Raw genomic sequence first — 22814 nt, forward strand, 5'->3', positions numbered from 1 at the left:
TTATACAATTAAAATCTATATTAATATATCTAAACTATAAAAATAGAATCAGTAATAATAATAATAGCATCCCAAATTACTCTAAAATAACTGTAAATGATGACCATTTTCAATTTTGAGTGGATTATCCCTTTAAATTCAATGTAATGCAATACAAATTACAGTAGAGCAAAAATGTAAGTAACTGTCTTCTAGCAGGCCAACTAGCGTCATGGAGAAAAAATAGTTTGGAGAGAATGTTTGGCATCTGGTTTAATGACACATTTAATATATTTCAAAGAAACTCCAGAACGCTAACACAGCACTTGAACTGCATTGGTTAATGCTTTTATCTGCATTTGCGTCTCAAAGTTAAGTATGTTTGCACTGGTGCACAAAAAGTTTGAGAACAGTCAGAGCAGGGAAGAAACTCTCCTGAGAGCAGCATGAATATTTCAGATGCAGTGCAGGGCTCCGGCCCACGTAGAGAAGCAGAGGGCACATCCACACGCCCCAAACCTAATCTCCCAACCGCCCCGAGTGCATGCCCTAGGCAATCTGGGAGACCAGCACTGTCCTATTACAGACAGATGGGGTGAGCGCCGGGGTCAGAAGTCACAAATCGCATGCGTATTTTTAGCTCAGGAAAATTCTCATGCAACAATCTGTAGCCACAAACATGAAAACATCTGCGCAATACGAGCGCCTGATATTAATTCAGCCGGAGCGACTGTCAGCTGGAGTTGGGAGGAACATGCTTGAGTGGATGTATCAGGCCTCGTGTCTGAGAAGGTGCTCGGGACGTGCGTCTCCTCTCCTGCCATGGAGTCTCTCTATCACGCAGACAGACTGTCAGTGTTGCAGGCGTCTGTGAGCCGAGTCTCGTCCGATCAGGGTTCTGCAGTGTCCGACTGAACCTTGACTCTTCTCCACTCGGTGTGACAGCTTAGAGATTTGTTTCCTATCACAGTCTAAACTAATCTATGCAAGGGAATCTCACCAAACCCGTCAAGAGGTTTGTCTGGATATTCAATTGATTTAAAAATTAAGCTATTTTAGGATTATTAAGGTGCATTATGCTGCAATTTCAAGATTAAGGATATCAAACCCCCAAATTCTTTACTACAGTATACTGTAAAATGATCACAATTTAACAACTGTATGGTCTCAATTGGTATGCAGATAACATAAAAGGATATATTATTTAAATGATAAAGCAATTATACATCATAGTACTATTTTTTGTTCTGTTTTTTTTTGTATTTATAGTTATTATTATTTTTTTAAATGTAATCACTTTTGCATTTATGTGCTTAATTGTCAACCAACATGTGACATTAACACTTCTAATTGTTTTGTTTTATTTACTGGAATGCAAAACAAAAATAAATAAATAAATTAATATATATATATTTAAAAAAAATCTATTCTACATCATGGCAGTATTTTTTGTGTTGCCTTTATACTGGTTTAAAAGATTATTAACCTATTATTATTATTACTAAAATTATTTTTATTCAATAAAAAATACTATTACTGCATTAATGTGCTTAATTGTCATTCAATATTCGAAATAAATACAATTATTAAATATATTCATATATTTAATATAAAATAAAATAAATAATGAATCCTAAAAGAGTCATAATTTTTTCTTTATACAAAATATATAATATTGGGATACGACCCTTGACAGGTTTCTCATGATTCGCCAAATATCTTCATCAACTCTTTTTACATTTACATGCATGTCCCAAACCTATATGGTTTAAAATGTACTATCTAATAATAGTTAATGCTACCAACACACAAAAAAAGCAAAGCAATACACACATCACCCACAGAGCCTCACAACCCTTCATTAAAATGGTATGAGCAAATTTTCCAGCAACCACTTAAGCATTTTTGCACAAACTAGCCTCCTGAAGGGAACTCAAATCACACCCTCAGCACCAGCTCACAGCATCAGTCTTCTCAATCATAATCATTTTGTCATTTTGCAGCAAAACACCAGTGATTACAGGTATAAAACAACCCTCAAAAGATGTGAAATTGCAATCTTCTTCAATATTAAAAAAAGAAACATTTTATGACTTTACTCCTCCATGCTTTACTTTTATGTGTTGTAGGTAAAATATTTTATATCGGTGCACATAATGTATTATTTTAACAATTTGTTATTATTTATTCATTATAATTATTATTTTTATTATTTTAAGTATATTTATTAGTTTATTTAACAAATTGTAAAAAGCATGCTTTGTCCCAGTTAGATTATACACACACACACACACACACACACACACACACACACACACACACACACACACACATATATATATATATATATATATAAAATTAAAAAGGCTGAGAAACATCAATATACACAATTATTTTTAGCTATTATAATGCCTTAGTAAAAACTAACAAAACCTGCAGGGAATAGTCTAGGCCCTGAGAGTGCAGTGAACCGGTCAGTTCAACAACTTTCCTTTCCTATTAGTTCTTGAATAGATTAGCATTTTAAACATCTGCTACAAAGGTATGCTCTCGCTCAAAATCCTGAAGTAGGAAAATACTAGAGGAATCGGCCTTTAAATCTCAATAGTACTTTCTAAGGCAGAGAGCTCATGCATGTATAATGTGTTAAGGGTTCTGACCTACGGTAACTGTGATGCATGTTTACCGGCACTAGGAATGGACGTCCGATCAGCAGCGCTGCAGAAATGTAACACCTTAGGAAAAGTGTTTTTCTATGTCAAGTTAAAATATACAGGAAAAGTGATTTGGGATTTATGTGAAGAAGTCCTGTTTCCTGCCAAGGCCGAAGCTAAATGTTTCACTGCTAAACTGGACACCCAGACAGACCGCAACTATTTGACCTTCTAGGAGATCATGTCACCATCAGTTGCATTTCATGCCGTTTTTATTCTGCACGATATTGACACAGCTGCAGCTCTGACAGATAAAACGCTGCTTAAAGAACCAGACTCACTCCTGTTTTTCTTCACACTGCCAAAATATCACATTATATACGCTTTGGAAAAATAAGAAGGCTGGAGCTCTGAATTCTGTTATCAGAGCGTAGTGCGGGTGTGACCTACATATGGACCAGTTGTAATGAATGAGCTTTAATAAACATCTCTTATAATGTTCGCTGAGCACTGCAGCACGGGAAAATCGCTGGAGAAACAGATAGTGACTTTTGCCTCACCTACTCTTTAAGTGCCGGCATGCATTTTTAACTGCAGTGCTGGTGAAACATTAAAAGGCTTCTGTGAGAATGTGCGTCATTGTCTGCTACATTAGAGACCTGCCATGTTGGCGTGAATGAGGAAGGAGCGCGTGTGTGTGTGATGAAAAACACAGAGTATTGGCCCTGGCAGTAAACCATTAAACACAATGGAGTCTTTTTCTTTTGTCTCAAAATCTTCACTGGTTCCACCAAGATTAAGCAAGCCATTCATGAATTGCTGCAGCAATGCTAAGAAATAATGTAAAAACACCAAAGCCGGTGAAAAAAACATCCATTTTCACAAACAAAAGCCTAATTGACCTGTCACTAAGCTCTGTTCCTCATAGGACGTCCTATAGGTATAAACAGCATGGTTTTCAGTGACTAGATATTATTCTTAATTGGGCTAGAATTAACTGTGGCATGTCAAAGCATTTTATATGAAGTTTATATTAAAAGAAATATATAGATTACTGTACAGTACAGTTTTTACTGTACTTAATGTTTTACTGTGTTTTTGGATGCTTTCTCAATGAAATTCTATTTAAAACTCTCCAAACACATAGGGCCATATTTTAACGATCTAAACGGACAGCGCAGGTGCACTCAGGGCGTGTCCAAATCCACTTTTGCTATTTTACCGGCAGAAAAACGGTTGGCGCGCCAGGACACATGGTCTAAACGGTTTGTCCCTATTCTCTTAACGAGTAATGGGTGTTTTTTGGGCGTAATGTGCAATAAACCAGAGTCTCATCCTCCATTCCCTTTAAGAGCCAGCTGCACTCGTGCCATGACGGATTTGCTATTTACACGGTGGATTTTGGCAAGCGCAAAGACAGAACGCATCTCTGAGATGAAACAGAGCTGTGCATGTAGGCATTTTTATATTTAATTAGCACTGTTGGGAACGTTACTTTAAAAAAAAGTAATTAGTTATAGTTACTCACTACTTGTTCCAAAAAGTAACTGAGTTAGTAACTGAATTACTCTATAATAAAAGTAACTCGTTACCAGGGAAAGTAACTATTTGCGTTACTATATAAAAAAAAAAAAGTTGCTATGTCAAAGAATTTGTTTTTTTTTTTAGCAGTTTTCACAAGTCAGTTGAAATAAGTAGAACGGACAGGTGTTCGTACATAACTTTCGAGATTTATTGCACGTAAACAGACAGCAAGAGTTTTATCCTGCACTCTTTGTAAGAAAAGTGTTTTTGGCCACTAGCTTTGTAGATGCGTGTGTCACACATTACATGTACACATTACATGCACATTCTTGCCTTGGACTACAATGAATTTGAAGTAGTGCTTATATCTCCACCTTAAGCCAACTTTTCATCGGATTGCTCCTGACTCGCCATTTCTGCTGCTGCTGCGAATCTCTTTGTAGCTGTTGCGTGTGTGTGACTGTGTGTGTTTGGCGCCGCTGGCGCGTGTGTGTAAAAACACGGGCTCTGATTGGCTACCATGAAACACATGACTCTGCCTTAGCCAATCATAATCGCTTATCTCGTTATTAACCCACCTGCTCACTCACTGTGTGAGCCAGGGGTGCGTTCGGATTGCATATTAAATCAATGCATAGTAACGCACCACATTTAACGTTCAGTAACGTTAACGGCGTTGTAACGACGGGAAAAGTAATTAGTTAGATTACCCCGTTACTGAAAAAATAACGTCGTTACCTAACGGCGTTCTTTTAAACGCCGTTATTCCAAACACTAATTAGCCTTCAAAAAATTCTTATGCATTGCAATCCTTTAATTTTTAATATTTGGCATGTTTGTGTGCTGCTGTGCATCTCTGTGTTTAATATGCAACGTGTACGCGCGTTGTGGTCCCACCTATACTACTAACATGCTCTTTAAGTAACAAAGAAAAAACATTGCGCCAGACTTAAGACCAGGTTTGAGTTGGTCTATGGCGCAGTCTATTTTCAGCTCCTTAAAATAGCAATGCACCTGAACACACCTTTTTTTAGACCAGCACGCCCATGGGCACAAATGGGCACAAATGCATTTGCTAATTAAACGACGTGGCACTGGATGGGAAAATGCGAACGGCGCCGTACTGAAACTAGCAAACAAACTTGCACTGTGCCGGGTGTATGTTAGGGCCCACAGACTACGATGCAACTCTATTATTAAAGTGCAAAAGCTTGTCTAATTATACTTTGCAAAAATTTATTTTCAAAGATGTAAATAAAACAAAGATTATTGGAGTATGTTTCACAAGAAAATACTATTTCAGTCTTTCTGCTTCAGAATTTCATAATTTATTTAAAGTGTTACTTGATACTTATTTGTAATTAATTATACAATTTCTTATTTATGAGTGAAAACCATTCCTATAATATTTTTTCAGTGCAAAAATGAATACACGATTTTATCCATAGAGAAAAAAATGTATGTAATCTTAATCTTGTAATCTTGTATCATAACTCCTTCAAAAACAACCAGAAACCTTGGAGTTATGATTGATGATCAGCTGACCAGTTCGGCAGATTTGATGTTTTCAACATCAAGAAGATCAGGTCCTTTCTTTGGGAACATGCTTCACAAACTCCTTGTTCAAGCTCTTGTTCTGTCCAGGCTGGACTACTGCAATGCTCTCTTGGCAGGTCTTCCAGACACTTCTATCAAACCTTTACAATTAATCCAGAATGCAGCAGCAAGATTAATTTTTAATGAGCCAAAAAGAATGTGCGTCACACCTCTGTTTATAAATTTGCATTGGCCACCAATAGCTGCTTGCATAAACTTCAAGGCATTAATGTTTGCCTACAAAACCACCACTGGTTCTGCACCCCTTTACCTAAATTCATTACTTCAGAGTCATCTAGAAACTTGTGTTCTGCAAATGAACATTGCTTTATTGTGCCATCCCAAAGAGGCACAAAATCACTTTCACAGACTTTTAAATTAAATGTTCCCCCCTTTGTGGAATGATCTGCCCAAATCGGAGCAGCTGAGTCCTTAGCAATCTTCAACAATTGGCTAAAAACAGATTTCTTGCATTTTTATTTGACACTCTAAAAATCCAATCAACAACCAATGCATAGAACCAATTCCCGCCACTATTTGCTGTTTTAAAGAAATCTGGAAATGGAATGGAAATGGCAAAAGCTGCAAAGGTCAGTTATATTTTAAGGCATGGCTTAGCAAAGTTCTGCTCCTGAGAGGATGTGGCATTAAACATTGAGATGGCCAGCCTCTTTACTTTCTCTGGTGCTTCTGTCACATCTCAACATCCAATCAATAACCAATTCACAGAACCAAGTCCTGCCCACCTGTTCTTTTTCAATAATCCAATTAATAATTTAATTTCAATAAACACAGATGTACATCACAATATGGAAGAAAAAAAGTGTGACTACTTTAAAAATCTTTTTCTTTAAATTTTTTAAAAAAAACTGGGTGGAGCCAAAATAGCTGCAAAGGACAGATTGGCAAATCATGTTGCTTTGCAAAGGGCCAATAACCAATCAAATTCCAGCACCTTACGGGATGTCCAGCCTCTCTCCTTCTCCGGCACCTCCTCTTAAATCTCAACATCCAATCAACAACTAACCGTAACCAAGTCCCGCCCACAGATTCCTATGTTGTTAATTCATTAAACCCAAATATATGTCACAATATGGAAAAAAATAATCTTTCGCTACTTAAAGAACAGAAATGAAAAAAGAGGCTGATGCCACGACAGCTGCAAAGATTAGATTGGTCAATCATATTTTAAGCCAGGGTTTAGGAACATCCAATCAATGACTGAAGAATAGAATCAAGTCGAGCCTATTTTATTTTCTTTCAAGATAATTTGGTAAAATCGAATGTCACACAATACATATTTCTCACTATTAAAAAAAACAAATTAACGAAATGTATGGAAATGGAAAAAAGTGGGTGGGACCACAACAGCTGCAAAGATCAGTCATATTTTTAAGGTGGGGCTTAGCAAAGGGCCATTTACCAATCAAATCCTGCTACCTGGGAGGGTGTGGCTTTACCTTTGAGATGGCCAGCCTCTCTCCTTTCTCCGGCACCTCCTCTGAGTCGGAGCAGGCATGTCCATCGGTGAAGGCCAGCAGGGGGCTCAGGCGCGGCCGGTGGTGCAGCGGCTGGAAGGTGAACTGGGTGCTGAGCAGGTTGCTGACAGCCCGCAGGGTGCTGCAGGTGTTCGGCGGGAGGGAGGGGTCAGCCAGCAGATCTGAGATCAGTCCGTGGGCCTCGCCCATCACCGCGATGTCCACCGTCACACTGGTGCCCGAAGACTGAACGAGAGAGATAAGAAGTTGGCGTAAGGGAGAGATAGAGTTAAAAGCACAGGTAGCGCGAGAGAAAGAGACAAAGGGGGAGAGAGAAAAAGAAACGTTAGTTCATCTACACCTCAGTGGTGACGCGATGCAGGGCTGACGTAATGGCACACTGACGCAGAGAGTGACGCCGTACTGCTACACACGGGGGAACGAGAGACACAGAGAACGAGAGAGGGAGAGATTTCGAGGGCAAGAGAGAAGGAGGTCACAAGAAGTACAGGAGAAACCAGAAAGAGGACAGAGTTAAAACACGTCTCACACTCTATCTTTCCTCACAAGCCCTCAAAAACGGCCACGGGATACAGTATTCACACACACGCACGATGGGGAATTAGAGAGAGACATCAAAAGCAGATGAAGGACTGACACATACAGAGAATAACTAATGGAGGAAGGAGAAACTGACTTGCATTAGGCCTGATGGCTGCTCGTATCGGGCCGCGTGGATGTCATTGTTCAAGAAAGAGAGAGAGTGAGAGAGAGAGAGAGAGAGAGATCTTAAAAACTCAGAAGATCTTCAAGACAGGCAGCATCTGCTGGGGCGTATGTTCAGATGCCAACAGACTGTGCTTCATTTCAAAGATCCCCAAAAAGCTCTCATCAACAAAGTGTGTCATTTCTGGACCCTTAAAGTCATCAAACAAATTTATTTAAGAGTTAAAGGTTCATTTGTCTTTGCCAAAGTAGCTAGACACATTCACACACAGATATGCACACACACAGACACACAAAAAAACCGAACCTCTGGATTTAAGCCAATCAGCCAGGACTACTGGGCGAATGTCAGGTAAATTAATATTCATGAGCAAAGTCGCTACGGTTTGTTTATAATAAAATGTATTTTATTCAAGGTATTGCAAGCAGACGCCACTAAACAAGAATGCAAGATGAACACCAGTATTGGCTTTTCATTTTTGTTCATTGTTTTTTTTTTCTCACTTAGTCTGAATGGGGATCTGCTCTGTCCTCATCAGCATCTTCTGTAAAAACTCATAAAGCTTGTACAAGACATGCATGAACCAAACTTACAGGAAACAGAGACGCAAGATATTGACAGTAGAATCATTTGCTTGTTTACATTTTTTCCCTTCATCAAAATCTCCTTGATTTATTCTGCCAGCTCATGTGCCGTTGACAGTCCTGTGCACGTGAGGCTGACAGATGAGTGGTGGCTATGGTAACGAGTTTGCGTCAGCGGGTCGGGTTCATACTCTTTCTCTGTTTGTGTATAAAACACACACACATGTATTAAGTGCTTTGCCTGATCTTACTGTATGGGATTTTCTCTGCCATAGACCCTTGGCGAATCATGCAAAATCCCTCACTTTTATTATTTTATTGGTGTTTGGCATATTACCTTTACAGTTACCATATTTAAAGGCCTGAAACATCTAGTTATTATATTCTATAAAACACATAGCAGCATAAGAAAAACATTGCAGTGTAACACAAATATGCTCAAACACATAATGCGATTAAAGCAGTACTGAGATTAATTTGAAGCTTGTGTTAACAGAATTTTGTGATTATGTTTATGCAGCAATCATAATCATGCTAAAATATGTTGCGTACTGCAGTTTTCTGTATACATTTTAATGTCCACGCTGATGAAAATGCCCGTTTGTGCCATAGACAGATGATGCATTATGCAAATGCATGGGTTTGAAAACTCTGCACGTACAGAAAACAACATTTCGAGTGAGCTCAGGAACTATTTTGCAATTTATTTTGCATTTGAAGTAGGTTTTGAATTTGAGGCAGGTCAGTGAAAACAGCAGAAGAAAACATGGCTATTGAATTTTATATAATAAATAATTCTGAGAAATTATTGGCAATAATCAGTCTATTAGTGTGCAATTTGTTTGCATTTAAAGGAATAGTTCAACCAAAAATGAAAATTAGCTGAAAATGTACTTATCCTCAGTCTATCCTAGATTTAGATGAGTTTGTTTCTACATCAGATTTGGATAAATTTAGCTTCACTTGCTCACCAGTGGATCCTCTGCAGTGAATGGGTGCCGTCAGAATGAGAGTCCAAACAGCTGATAAAAACATCACAATAATCCACAAGTAATCTACAACACTCCAGTCCATCAGTAAATGTCTTGTTAATCCAAAAGATGCATGTTTGGAAGAACCAATTCCATCATTAAGATGTTTTTAATTTCACACAGTTGCTTCCAGCTAAAATTCAAGTCCATAATCCATAATAACACTTCCTTCAGTGAAAATTTCTGTCTCCTGTTGTGTCTCACATCAAAATCCACCCACATATTTGTTTAGAGCTGTTTTGGCCTGTAAACACTGCTAGATATGTGCAGATTTCTCTCCTGATTCAGACAAGACAACTTTTTCACTGGAGGAAGTGTTATTATGGATTATTGACTCATGTTTTAGCGGGAAGCAATAGTTAGAAGTTAAAACACATTGATGGATTTGTTTCTTACAAACATGCAGCTTTTGGCTTCACAAGACATTAACTGATGGACTGGAGTGCTGTGGATTATTGTGATGTTTTTATCAGCTGTTTGGACTCTCATTCTGACGGCACCCATTCACTGCAGATGATCCACTGGTGAGACAGTGATGCAATCCTACATTTTTCCAAATCTGATAAAGAAACAAACTCATCTACATCTTGGGTGGCCTGAAAGTGAATACATTTTCAGTAAATTTTCCACTTTTCATGAACTATTTCTTTAAAATGAAAGTTTGGAGTGTGGCATTCGGGTCTCCTCATCACTCATGTAAGTTCATATCACAGCGGCGCTGTGATTAAATAAGACTGCAGTGAGGTTCGATAATTAGTCACTGCTCTCAGGGCACAGTAAGAGCACAGCTGGAATGACAAACTCAAACACGAGGAGAGTGGAAGAGTGACAAAAAAAAGCTTTCCAGGACTCCTCTGGCATCTGTCATTTTGCCTTGAGTTACTACAGAGAGAACACAAGGAGGATGTATGCACAGCTTCACGCTTCATATCTCAGATTTAGCCGCTTTGATTGAGAGCTTCTGAGAAACGTTTGAGTTGTAAAAACTATGTAAAAACAGAAACTGTCCGCCATTGTGCATATTTGGATAATGAATATCTGCTAGGTTTAGTTTTAACTGTCTGAAACGGGCTGGCTCATCATTTCATTAGCTTGAACAGTCGGCACAGGTCAGGAGTTATAAGCATGGTGAAGTATTAATGAGAGCTGCATGTGACCTGTGACCTCGCACAACCTCACGACCCACGGCAGGGGGCCTGCAAGTGACCCTTGTGGGAAAACAGAAATTATTTCTCAGATTCATTTGTTCATCTATCTATCTACCTATCTATCTATCTATCCGTATATATATCTATCTATCTATCTATCCGTATATAAAAATGTAATAAATAAAAATTATATTGAATTTATATCACACCCATACATTATTATATCGGGTTTCGTGCAATTGTAATAAAATTATATATAAATACAACCATTTACTGTATTCACAGTATTAATTAATTGTCAAAATTTGTTTGTGTGTATATATAATGTATATGGTATATATATATATATATATATATATATATATATATGTGTGCATTTAATAAAAAATATATAAGTATTTTATTATAATAACAATGTAAATACACACACATACAGTATTTAAAGTATTACTGTCACATATGCTTAATTATACTAAATTGTCAAGATATGAATATATGATAAAATGTATAAATATAAAAACTACTCTACTATAAAATTGTAGTTAATACTATATATCTATATCTATATTAGAGTTTTATAGTCATATTTATTAGAATTAATATGCTTAAATTGAAGCATAAAAAAACAAACAAACAAACAAATCCATTAATTGTGGGGTGAAATGTGACCCGTGCATATTCTTAACAGATTTTGAGAAATGTCTGGAGACAGAAATCTGTCTCTCCAGCTGTGGAGAGAATGAGAAACTCTTCCTCTGCTCTGTGTGTTACTCAGGTCTTCCACTAGGGTCACACGTGAACTGCCGGGAAGTGAAAAAGGGAGATTAAATTTAGAAGTCATGGAGAGCGAGGTTAAGTGGACTGAGGCAACATTGCTCCCTGTGTGGGAGTCTTTCAGCTCCTTCGTTTCATTACATTTTTTCTCTCTTGCTCTCTCTCTCCTCCTGTCTCTGTCCGTTATCAAAACAGTGTCTACAGCATTCATCATCAAGAGCCGTGAGTCACCAATGAGCTTGTCAAACAAGAGGATGTTCTGTGCAAACAATAGGTCGTAAAACCAAACTTGGGCTCTCTTAAACTTTAGCATGTGTGTGTTTGTGTGTTTTATCGACAGCTAAAACAAGAGTGGCTTGGAGAGTGGCTGACAGATACCAGAGAGCCCGGCCTTAAAAAACACACATTATCTCGCTCTTCAGCGCAACCTTTACGACATCCTGTGATAGCCAAATCTGCCCATTACCTGACTGAAATGGACTCTCTCCATGGCTAATGTCCTCGGATTAGTGTGATTGTGTGCGCCCACGAGAATGTGAGTGTGTGTGTGCATAGGTGATATCAACAACACATCCAGGGAACAAAACGGGGGTTGCTGGTAGAAACGGTATTGATCCGTCCAGGTTGATTAGGGCCATTGTGAACAGTGGTACAGGACAGCCGGGAGGGAAAAGTCCTCTAATAGCGTCTCATTGATCTCACGGCTTATACTAGACACAGATAGATGCTGAGTCATGTTATTTTCCATGCATATGCATTCAAACCACGCTGCCCAATGGGATGCAAATGTGCATGAAAGCAAAAGTGAGGGCTTTGATTCATTGCATTTGTAGGCACGTTTCTACACTCGGCTCATCAGAGAAACACTCACACACAACGGTGCTGCTGCGCAGATACCGAGGTGCAGTGAGGCGTGAAAGAGGAAGAACCCTTTATGCCACACCAGCTGAGATGTTTCCCTTAAATGTAATTTATTCCTGTGATCAAAGCTGAATTTTCAGCATCATTATACTGTGGAGATACTGTGTCTTATCCGGGAATCTAAGTGCTAACCTAATCTAATCTAAGGTAACCTGTTGGCTTGACCCTTTACCAACTCACTTTAATGTTAAATCCTGTCTACCAACTTTATCTTCATTATTTACCAAAATTATTCACTCTTCTCTTGTTTTTGGCTCTGTACCATCCTCTCTTAAATCTACTATTATTTCTCCTATCACTAAGAAACCAGGGGCTGATCCATCTAACCTAGATAATTACCGTCTGATTTCTAATTTGCCATTCATAACTAAAATCCTGGAAAAGTGTGTTGCAACACAGGTCCATGATCATCTCTCTGAAAACAAAATAAGTTTGAGCATTTTCAATCTGTCTTCCGACCCCACCACAGTACAGAGACTCTTGTTAAAATCACTAATGATCTGTTGTTGGCAGCTGACTAAACTATGGTTTATTAACCATACTTGTCCTTCTAGAAGAAAGTGTGCATTTTGATACCATCTCACATAAGATACTCCTTGACAGGTTAGTTTTTATTGGGATCGTTGGCAACCCCTGTTCTGGTCGCACTCAGTTTGTCCAACTTAAAACACTTACGATCGAGATCATCTACAGTTAAATCTGGTGTTCCTCAGGGTTCTGTTTTGGGCCAGCTTCTATTCATTAACTACTTAATCTTGCTTGGTTGAATGTTTAGTAAATATGGTATTCACTTTCACTGCTATGCTGATGACACCCAGCTCTACCTGTCTTTTAAACCCCCTGACACTTTTCCTCCACCTTATTTGTCCAGTAAGTTTAGCTGAAATCTTAATAGTAATAAAACTGAGGTCTTACATGTAGGCACAAGATCTACTATTACCAAATCTGACTGTTTTTCTTCGGATATTGATAAATATGCCATTTGTCCTTTTCCACAGGTCGAGAGTCTAGGTTTTATTCTAGATAGCACACTTTTGTTTGAAGCCCATTTTGGTAATATTATGTGTACTGCATACTTTCATCTGCGTCATACTAATCCTCTTCGCCCTTTCCTCACAATGAACAACACTGCAACTCTCATCCATGCACTGGTTACTTCACCTATTGATTATTGCAACACTCTGCTTACTGGTCTTCCTTCTAAACTTTTCCATAAACTTCAATTGGTTTAGAACTCTGCGGCTTGTGTTCTTACTAGAAATCTTTCTGCTCTGCACATTTCACCAGCCCTCCAGCGACTACACTAGCTTCCTGGCTTCGCATTGATTTAAAAATTCTGCTTCTCACATTCAAGGCACTTCACAATCTCACTCCTCCATATCTTACTGATTTTCTTCATATTTATAACCCTCCATGCACTGAGATCTTCACACTCACTCTCCCTGGTGTCACCACTTATAAGCTAAACTACCGTTATATACAAATAAATATTAAAAAGTAAAGGACCTAAACTCGACCCCTGAGGGACACCATTTGAGACAGAACTAATCTCAGACCTATAACCACCCATATAGAAATAAACACATACACAACATAGGACACATGCACCAAAAACACAAAACAGGCCTTGTGCACTTTGGAATGTGTAGTGGCTAGTTGTCCACTTTGGTGCCTGGACAAAAAAAAATAAAAATAAAAATAAATAAAAGCCTTGACACGTACAGTCCAACAAATTCCAGTGTCCACATTGTTGACTGTCCCAAACTTGAAGTAACATTTATTACAATTAAAAATACAAATACAAAATGAAAAAACAAAATCTCAGTAAAGTGAAGGATTGCAAAGTCAAAGTGGATTAGAGCAGGAGTCAGAAAGAGAGATCAAAGACAGTCACTTTCTGTTTCAACCGAGCGGCAACCTCCCGCTCTCTCTAGTGAAGCCAATAAGGAAGTGACTAAAACTGCAATTCATCACCTGGCCGCTTGAGGCTGGCTGCAAAAGAGAGTCAATCCCATAGACTCCCCATGTTAAAATGGCCAACTTTACAGCAGAAAAAAAACATGTTTTCAGCCTGGTGCAAAAAATAATTTTGGTGTATATAGCTAATTTTGCCCTTCATGACAACTGTGAGGGGGGTGAATTTTTTTATAACTCATCCGTTTAAATTATATTAAGCCTTAAAGTTCTGCATAATTAAGGGCGTGGCCACTTGAGTGACAGGTGAATTGCCACTGCTGTCACAGCCGTCGTGCTAGGTGGGCGTGGCTTCAGCAACCAGCTCCCGCCCTTTTGCCCATTTTCGATTGTCCGGGAGAGTCGCGCGGTGACGCGCTGCCAAGACGGCGACGGCTCGCTCTGCACACTTTAGGCTTCAAAAACTCTCTTCAGGAGTCTATGGATGACGTCACGGACACTACATCCATGTTTTTATACAGTCTATGGTTTCAACCACACCCTCAAGTGAAGTTCACAGGTCTTTTATCTCAGAGTCCTTGCATCTTCACCTTGGCCACTAGATGGGGTCAACTTAGATAACACATAGAAATAACAAAAAAATGCAACAAATTATTTTTTGCATGAAACTCCTACAGAATGTATTCATGTTTTTGCATGAGAATGAGTTTTTCAGCATGCAAAGCAACTCAAAACAAGCGTGACAAACTTTTGTAACACTTCAGTGCTGCTCTGATTGTGTATCACTGTCGTTTTGCGCCCCATGACAGCGCCCAATGTGTCACAAAGGCATCATAAAAATTACAGCAGGACTAAATTGTGAATGAAGCGAGCTGCCTGAGGTCCTCACAACACAAGAATGTTAATGGCTGTTTGCAGAATATGCAGAGCTTTAAAGGCTTCTTTACTTCACTTCATAATTACTGAAGTGGGGATAGGAGTCTGTAGTTTGTCATATCGCTTTGAGACTTAAGCAAGAGCCAGCTGTTTTTAAACCTCTATCAAAACTACAAACCCTGTCAATAATGTGCACTGTTAAAAAAAAAAAAAAAAAAAAAAGGTGTTTTTTATAGGCGGATTACTTCAGATTCTGTGGCGTCCCACAAATTCAGTGACGTCTGACTGCGGTCTGATCTGCAGACATCTTTATTCCTGACTCAAACGTTACTGAAGCTAATGATCTGAATCCACTGAGCTTCCAACTTCAAATCTAAATATTATCCTTGCTCTTGTTCCATTATTTCTCCATTCAAAAGTTAAAAACATAATTTTTGTAATCGTAACACACACTGGCTGTTGCGTGAGGTGAGTTGACTGGTGATCGAGACATGGATGAATCCGTAAATGGACTAGTGATTTACAGCACCTCTGAGCTTCTCTGATGTACCACAAATCTCCTTCTCCACAAAAACTCACGGCGTGATTCACAGGAAATACTGTAGGACAGAGAAATCCTTCCACTTAATGCCTTGGTAAACCAAGAGCTACTGTGGATCCCTTTGCTTAATGGATTTTATTTGAGTGATATCTGAGCAGGATTATTATCATTAACTAATTATTATTATTATTATTATTAATACTGAACAAAAAAATATTTAATTATTTCAGCTAAAGTACAGCTCAAGTTTAAATACTAAAATAGCTTAAAATTAAAACTTAAAAACTAAAGACATTTTTAAAAAAAGACCAAAACACAACAAAAATACTAAAACTTTAAAATAAAAATAAAAATATAAAAATTTGATAAAATAAAATATAAAAAATTTAAATTTACTTCAACTAATTGCCAAGGTTATGTTTTTTATAACTAAAACTTACCAAAGAAAATAAAAAATGAACAAAAACGACAAAAACACAACAAAATACTAAAACTAAAAACTAAAAATCTAATTTAAAATACTGATTAAAACTATAATACTACATCAATGATACTAAAATAACACTGCATCTGATTCTAGTTTTGTTACATAATCTGATGCACAAATTTCCAGATTATACAATCAGTCTTCACTTTATGTTCAGCTACTAACATAGTTAAAATTACTGTTAAATTATCAATCAAATAAAAAAGAAAAAAAGAAAAGAAAAGAAAAGAAAAGAAATATTACATTTTCAGACTTGTAAACAAACATTTGTAGGCACGATGTATACTTGCAACACATTTCAAGCATCAAGATCCAGAAAAAACTTATCAGTAAAGTGCATCCATACTTTTCACATAGGAAACAGATGAATATTAGCAACGATAAAAAGAATAGGGTGTATCTCCCACCTGGTGGCCATGATATGGGCAGAGCGGCCCGGCGGTGGCACGCCTCTTCCTCATGATGCCAGTGTTGGGCAAACTCACTGATCAGTCTGTCTGGCCGCTGTACTGTCTTTAGCGGACAGTGAGTGTGTATGTGTGTGTGTGTGTGCGTGTGTGAAGTCCACTGCTCAGACACGAGTCTCAGCTGCACTGCTGCTGTCAGATACTGCAAGTGCTCCACACACCACAGGAAGCATTTAGATTGAAAATAGCCTGTTGCTAAGTGACAGCCGGGCAAAGAGCATTACCTCAGGGCCCACACAATAAATAGTTGTTTGGGCTAAATTGGTCAACAAAAATGCCTTTCCACTCCTTCACACTTTTTTTATGAAATCGAGGCGCTTGATAGTTTCTCTGAAGGGACTTTCAAGCTGACAGTGCATTTGTAGCACCTTGAGATTTTTGGTCATATAGTTTTAATGAGAGTTAGGGATTTCCAGGAACATGACTGACAGTGACTATGTGACGATGAACAGGTCCAGCACTGGATGTGATGAAGCTGAGAAAAATGTTTGTTTATGCAAATGAGCAGTGACGCAATGTATCATTAAGACGTCACTAAAAAGCCACGAAACCTGTCAGAAACCTGTATCAATCATATTTTTCTCAATAATAAACAATAATAATGCATATATATAATATATATATATATATATATATATATATATATATATATATATATATATATATATATAAATAGTATTTATACATTATGGTACCATTTTAATATAACTTTTAATAGAATTTTGTGGTTGAAATATATAACATTAAACATATTAAAATATAAAAAAAGTATTTAGATATTTTATAATATACTGTAATATATTTCCATGCAAATATATAATTTCACATTTTTTTTTGCAATTAATTTTATGCATGTGTTACTATAATGAACAAAAACAATACAATTAAAAAATTAACAAAATATATAATTTTAATACCTTATGGTACCACCCTAAAATTTATGCTGATTTTAATTAGCAGTAATTATTTTTTGCACATTAATAGGAATCTAATAAAAAATAGCTAAACTTGCTAATTCACTAATTTTGATTGAACTAAAATTAAAATGTTTACGTGCAATACATGACTTTTGTGGTTTAAATGTATTATATTATAATTCTTTTTTTTTATATGGGAAAAATATAATGTGAACGTTCTTTTGTTTAAGTACAGTATAAGAGCAGTGACGTAACGTGGCGGCTGCTAATGAGAGTGAAGGCAACTGAACACAAACACCAACAATACAGCCACATGGGAGAAGCAGTGCACCCTGGGAAGGGTACGAGGAAGAGACGGGTCTCCTGAGGTCCACACACTCACTCTCTCTTCACGTCAAAGGTGTGTTTGCACTACTGCACACCTTTATCAGGCACTGGATCCTGGAGATGGCTGCTTTCCACGATCAATGAGAGGAAATCAGGCAGAAATCAAGCACACGATTGGCTGCAATTTGAAAGCTTGTGGGTGAACGAGAACTTTGAAGTGCTAATCAGTGTTTCATGCAGCAAATACGATCCAGAGACAAGAGACAACCAAGTCCCTTAATTGACTAATGATAAAACAACTGGGTGATTAGAAAAGAGAGCAAGCTCTGTTAGCTCTCAAACACACACACACACACACACACACACACACACACACACACACATCTGAACATGTGTGTCTGAATATGGTTGTGAAGCAGAAAGAGCACCATCGATCTTCAGCAGGAGGATATCCTTCTGATAAGAAGGCTTAGACACTGAACACACACACACACACACACACACACACACACACACCTCCCACTATTCATTTTCCCGAAATCCAGACACTTCTAGTTATGCAAGCTTGATCACTGTGTGCCACATGTGATGCTAGAGACCACATTAGCGTAAACCATCACCTTCTATAGTCAGTTTTTACTTCCCAGTTTCATGGAAATCAGTTTGAAGAAAAGCGTATTAAGGTTGTTAGTTAAAGTTAGTCAGGAGCCCCATAAAACATCTAATAGTATAAATAAAATATTAATTACATAGAATATAATAATTGAATATATGTGTTGATATATATAATAATATGTGTGTTTGTGTATATACATAGAAACGTTCAAATACGTGAATATAATCTAAATTATTATTATTATTTATATTAATAGATGTTTTCATAAAGTTAGTTTTCACTTTATGGTCAACTTGAATCTTGTTGAGCACGCTAGTTAAAGATCAAGTTAAAGTCATGCTTTCATAAGACTACTGTAAAAAAGAAAATAATATAATAATATTTATCTAAATATCTACATTGTTTAATTTAGATTATGAAATAATGTTGCTCACAAACACTTTTGAGGCCAAAATCTTTATTCATTTTTGTTTTAGTTTGAATTATTTTAGTACACCAAGTTAAAGAAAAACTACATTTATAAATTAATTATAAAATATATATATATTTTATTTTATATCAGTTAGCGCTTATTTTTATTTAAAATTAAAGTTTATTTCAAATAAGATTTTTTTAAAAATATTTTTAGTTTTAGTTAACTATAATAACCCAGACTCACTGTCGATGAAGAATGCATAAATTAAGTAGTGTATTAGTTGAACCTTCGTTTAAAGCTCCGTATCGTCACCTTTTGTTACTGCTACATGTACAACAGAACCAAACACTGTGTTTGCATACAGAAATACAAGACGCTCTTTCCTCCTATGCATTGTTTGCACTATCAGTTCATGGCCTCGCACTTCTCCCAAGGCCCAGTGCATTATGGGAAGTGCCCTCACTGGCCCTGCATGCTCTGGCAGCTCTACTGTGAGACACGCTGACTGACAACTGATTTCTAAGGTCATGTTCATCCTCATGTAAGGCCTGACGTGTATGTGTGTCAGCACCTAATAGTCTTAACTGCTCTCCTGCAGTCTAGTTTTACCTCAGTGGCTTTTCTATCATATACCCTCATGAAAACGCTACGCTATGGATGGAAGCGCCATCCTTCTTACGGGCTGCGATGCCACGGCACAGAGAGACTCAACGGAAAGAAAAGCACTCGAGAGTTTCCTCTCTGTCGCAGGCAAAGGCAGAAATAGGTGGAGGTTAAACTGCTGGGAATGAATGAAGCACCGAGGGACAAACGCAGGAGCATGGAGAACAAAAACACGTCAGTACAGACGTCACGCTACTCCCTGCTCTCACCCAGCCGTGAAGAGGACTAGATAAAAGTGCAAACACATTAGCATGTGTGCGCACACAAACACACACTCACATGCTGGGGAGTATCAGAATAAAACACAGACAAAATAATCATTCCTCCTGTCATTCTGGGTCATGTCATGCCATCATGATCTACGGAGTAATAAATCATCCATTAATTATAAAACTGATAATATTTTATGATAAGATCCCATTAGCTGACAACTAAGATTAACTAACAATGACAATACATTAGTTAGTTGTTAACTCAGGTCTATTGAATAATGCAAACAGAAATGACTTTTCTAACTTTTAATAATCCATTAGTAAATGTTAAAAAATAACATATTTTTTTTTCATTGTTAGTTCATCACGTTAAATAACGTAGTTAATTAACTTTAACAAATGGAACCTTACAGCTACCATAAATCTATATTATGCTTTCTGAATTTTCTTGTTTCCGATATAATTTTTAATCCGGGTAGATTATTTTTATTATTATTATTACAGAACGTAGTAATAATATTACATTAAAAAGAACACACAAGTCCTTAAATCTGAAGATGGGTTTTTAAAAAATTAATCAATACATTTCACAAGAGACCAAATACAGATTTATAGTACTTTACCATAGATGCACCTTTTATATATATAGAAAGATAGAAAGGATTTACCTTGGAACAAACCTTCACAACATCCCAAACACAGATTCATAATACTTTACAACAGAATGACATTTTATCCTGGCAGTTCTTTACCAACATCATCCTCCAGGAAGTGACATCATTTTGGTGGGAAAACATATTTTAGCATGAAAGAATGTTTCTGATGAATGTTCTTAAATTCCACAAGCATATACATTTTTTCAAGTTATAAAGTTCAAAGGGGATGATGTCACTAGGGTCACACACAGGTCACCGACTCACAGACTCATTTACATTGTAGTCATAATGATTAATAAGAGATATCTAGCAACAGAACAAACAACACACAGGCCCCACTTTCACCCCAAAATAAAAAAGATATATATTAGAAATTATATTTTGCATAAAAAACACTTTTGCACTATTAAGATTTGCTAGCGTCAGACATAATTCTTTTGACAATTAAGCAATAATCAACTGCAATGCTGTGAAAGTGAAAATGATTTCACCAAAGTTTTTAGTCTGTATTTTTTTCAATGATTCTTCATCAACAATTAATAATAATAATAATAATAATAATAAACTTGAATAAGCATAACTAAAAGGCATTTTGACAAATATAACCATGATGAATAAACAATTTATTTATTATAACATTACAGTAAGAGCAGTGCTTTAAGTGGGCCGGTACGTACCGGTACTCAGTACCGCCACTTCCAAATATAGCTCTTGAGCGTACCGCCACCTCTCCGTGCGCCCAGAACGTGCTTTTAGCGTACCGGTACGCTCATTTGGACATCTGTTTTAATAGAGGTTTTAATCTTTTGCCTGCGCTGCCGCTTTTCAGAGCCCCCTTCACAATGCAAGCTTCCTAATTCGTCCCACTGAGAGCAGAGACTACATTACCCATACACCCTTGAGTTTTACAATCTCAACAAGCGCATGTGTCGCTTTTGCCGCTGTCAACAACTCAACGTGGTCGGAGAGGGTGTGTAAAACGCGCACACTCGGCTCTTAAAAATACAAATACAGTGAACAACACTTAAAGGGTTAGTTCACCCGAATAGCAAAATGATGTCATTAATAACTCTCCCTCATGTCGTTCCAAACCCGTTCATCTTCTGAACACAGTTTAAGATATTTTAGATTTAGTCCGAGAGCTCTCAGTCCCTCCATTGAAGCTGTGTGTACGGTCTACTGTCCATGTCCAGAAAGGTAAGAAAAACATCATCAAAGTAGTCCATGTGACATCAGAGGGTCAGTTAGAATTTGTTGAAGCATCGAAAATACATTTTGGTCCAAAAATAACAAAAACTACGACTTTATTCAGCATTGTCTTCTCTTCCGTGTCTGTTGTAAGAGAGTTCAAAACAAAGCAGTTTGTGATATCCGGTTCGTGAACGAATCCTTCGATGTAACCGGATCTTTTTGAACCAGTTCAACTAATCGAACTGAATCGTTTTAAACGGTTCGCATCTCTAATACGCATAATGTGGCTGACACTCCCTCTGAGTTCAAACAAACCAATATCCCGGAGTAATTCATTTACTCAAACAGTTCACTGACTGAACTGCTGTAAAGAGAGAGATGAACACCGAGCCGAGCCAGATAATTTTTATTATTTTTTATAAGGTCGTCTGTTGACTGCTGTATATAAAACCCCTTCAATATAGTTGTTGTTACCTCAGGGGATGAGGGGAATCATCATCCAAAAAAAAAAAAAAAAAATTATATACTGTATATATATAATTACACACACACATACATATATATATATATATATAGGCTATAATAGAGCACCGGCACCTCTTTTGGGCCACTTAAAGCACTGAGTAAGAGACTTAGAAAAAAGGCAGTTATATGAGTAATTGTTTTGAAAATGTCACAAGGCAAATAAAACCTTAATAAATGCAAAACAGGCTTCATTTTCTTTCACTATTATTATTAATAACAATTATTTGCATGGATTAATTATTGTTCATATTATTAATAACTATATACTGTATATATATCTATGTAGATCTTTTTAAAATGTATTTAAAGTGTATATGTATTTTTTATATATGATGAAACATGACCCAGATATGTTCTTTCGCTCTCAGACATTCATCAGCTCTTTCTCAATCATCCAGACACTGACCTGAGATCCTCGGGCTCCTCTTTTGGGGTCCCATTCTTGCTGTGGGAGCATCTGTGGACAGACAGACGGGATGTTAAGAGTCACACACACAGCGGCGCAGCGCATATTCCATTCACCATTCACTATTCAGCATCTAGTGAGGTTACGCGCACTACCTCGCTCACTAAAAATACAGCACAGAGAGA

General features: G+C 37.3%; 2 protein-coding genes across 5 annotated transcripts in view; one reads left to right on the plus strand and one right to left on the minus strand.

The window, feature by feature from the left end:
• The window catches only part of LOC132098658 (palmitoyltransferase ZDHHC17), a 283638-nt gene that overhangs the window by 198271 nt on the left and 62553 nt on the right, over nucleotides 1-22814 (plus strand). The window lies entirely within an intron of this gene.
• Nucleotides 1-22814, minus strand: part of LOC132098657 (cGMP-inhibited 3',5'-cyclic phosphodiesterase 3A-like) — an 86106-nt gene that overhangs the window by 18360 nt on the left and 44932 nt on the right. Inside the window, exons 2-4 of one of the 2 annotated variants that reach the window (XM_059504744.1) lie at nucleotides 22630-22680; nucleotides 7929-7946; nucleotides 7214-7477 (exon numbers count right to left, since the gene is read on the minus strand). In XM_059504744.1, coding sequence (XP_059360727.1) covers nucleotides 7214-7477; nucleotides 7929-7946; nucleotides 22630-22680 — 333 coding nt within the window. The remainder of the gene's footprint in view (nucleotides 1-7213; nucleotides 7478-7928; nucleotides 7947-22629; nucleotides 22681-22814) is intronic. The other variant, XM_059504745.1, reaches the window with a different exon arrangement.

The sequence above is a fragment of the Carassius carassius genome, chromosome 22 (assembly GCF_963082965.1).
Source record: "Carassius carassius chromosome 22, fCarCar2.1, whole genome shotgun sequence".
NCBI lineage: Eukaryota > Metazoa > Chordata > Actinopteri > Cypriniformes > Cyprinidae > Carassius > Carassius carassius.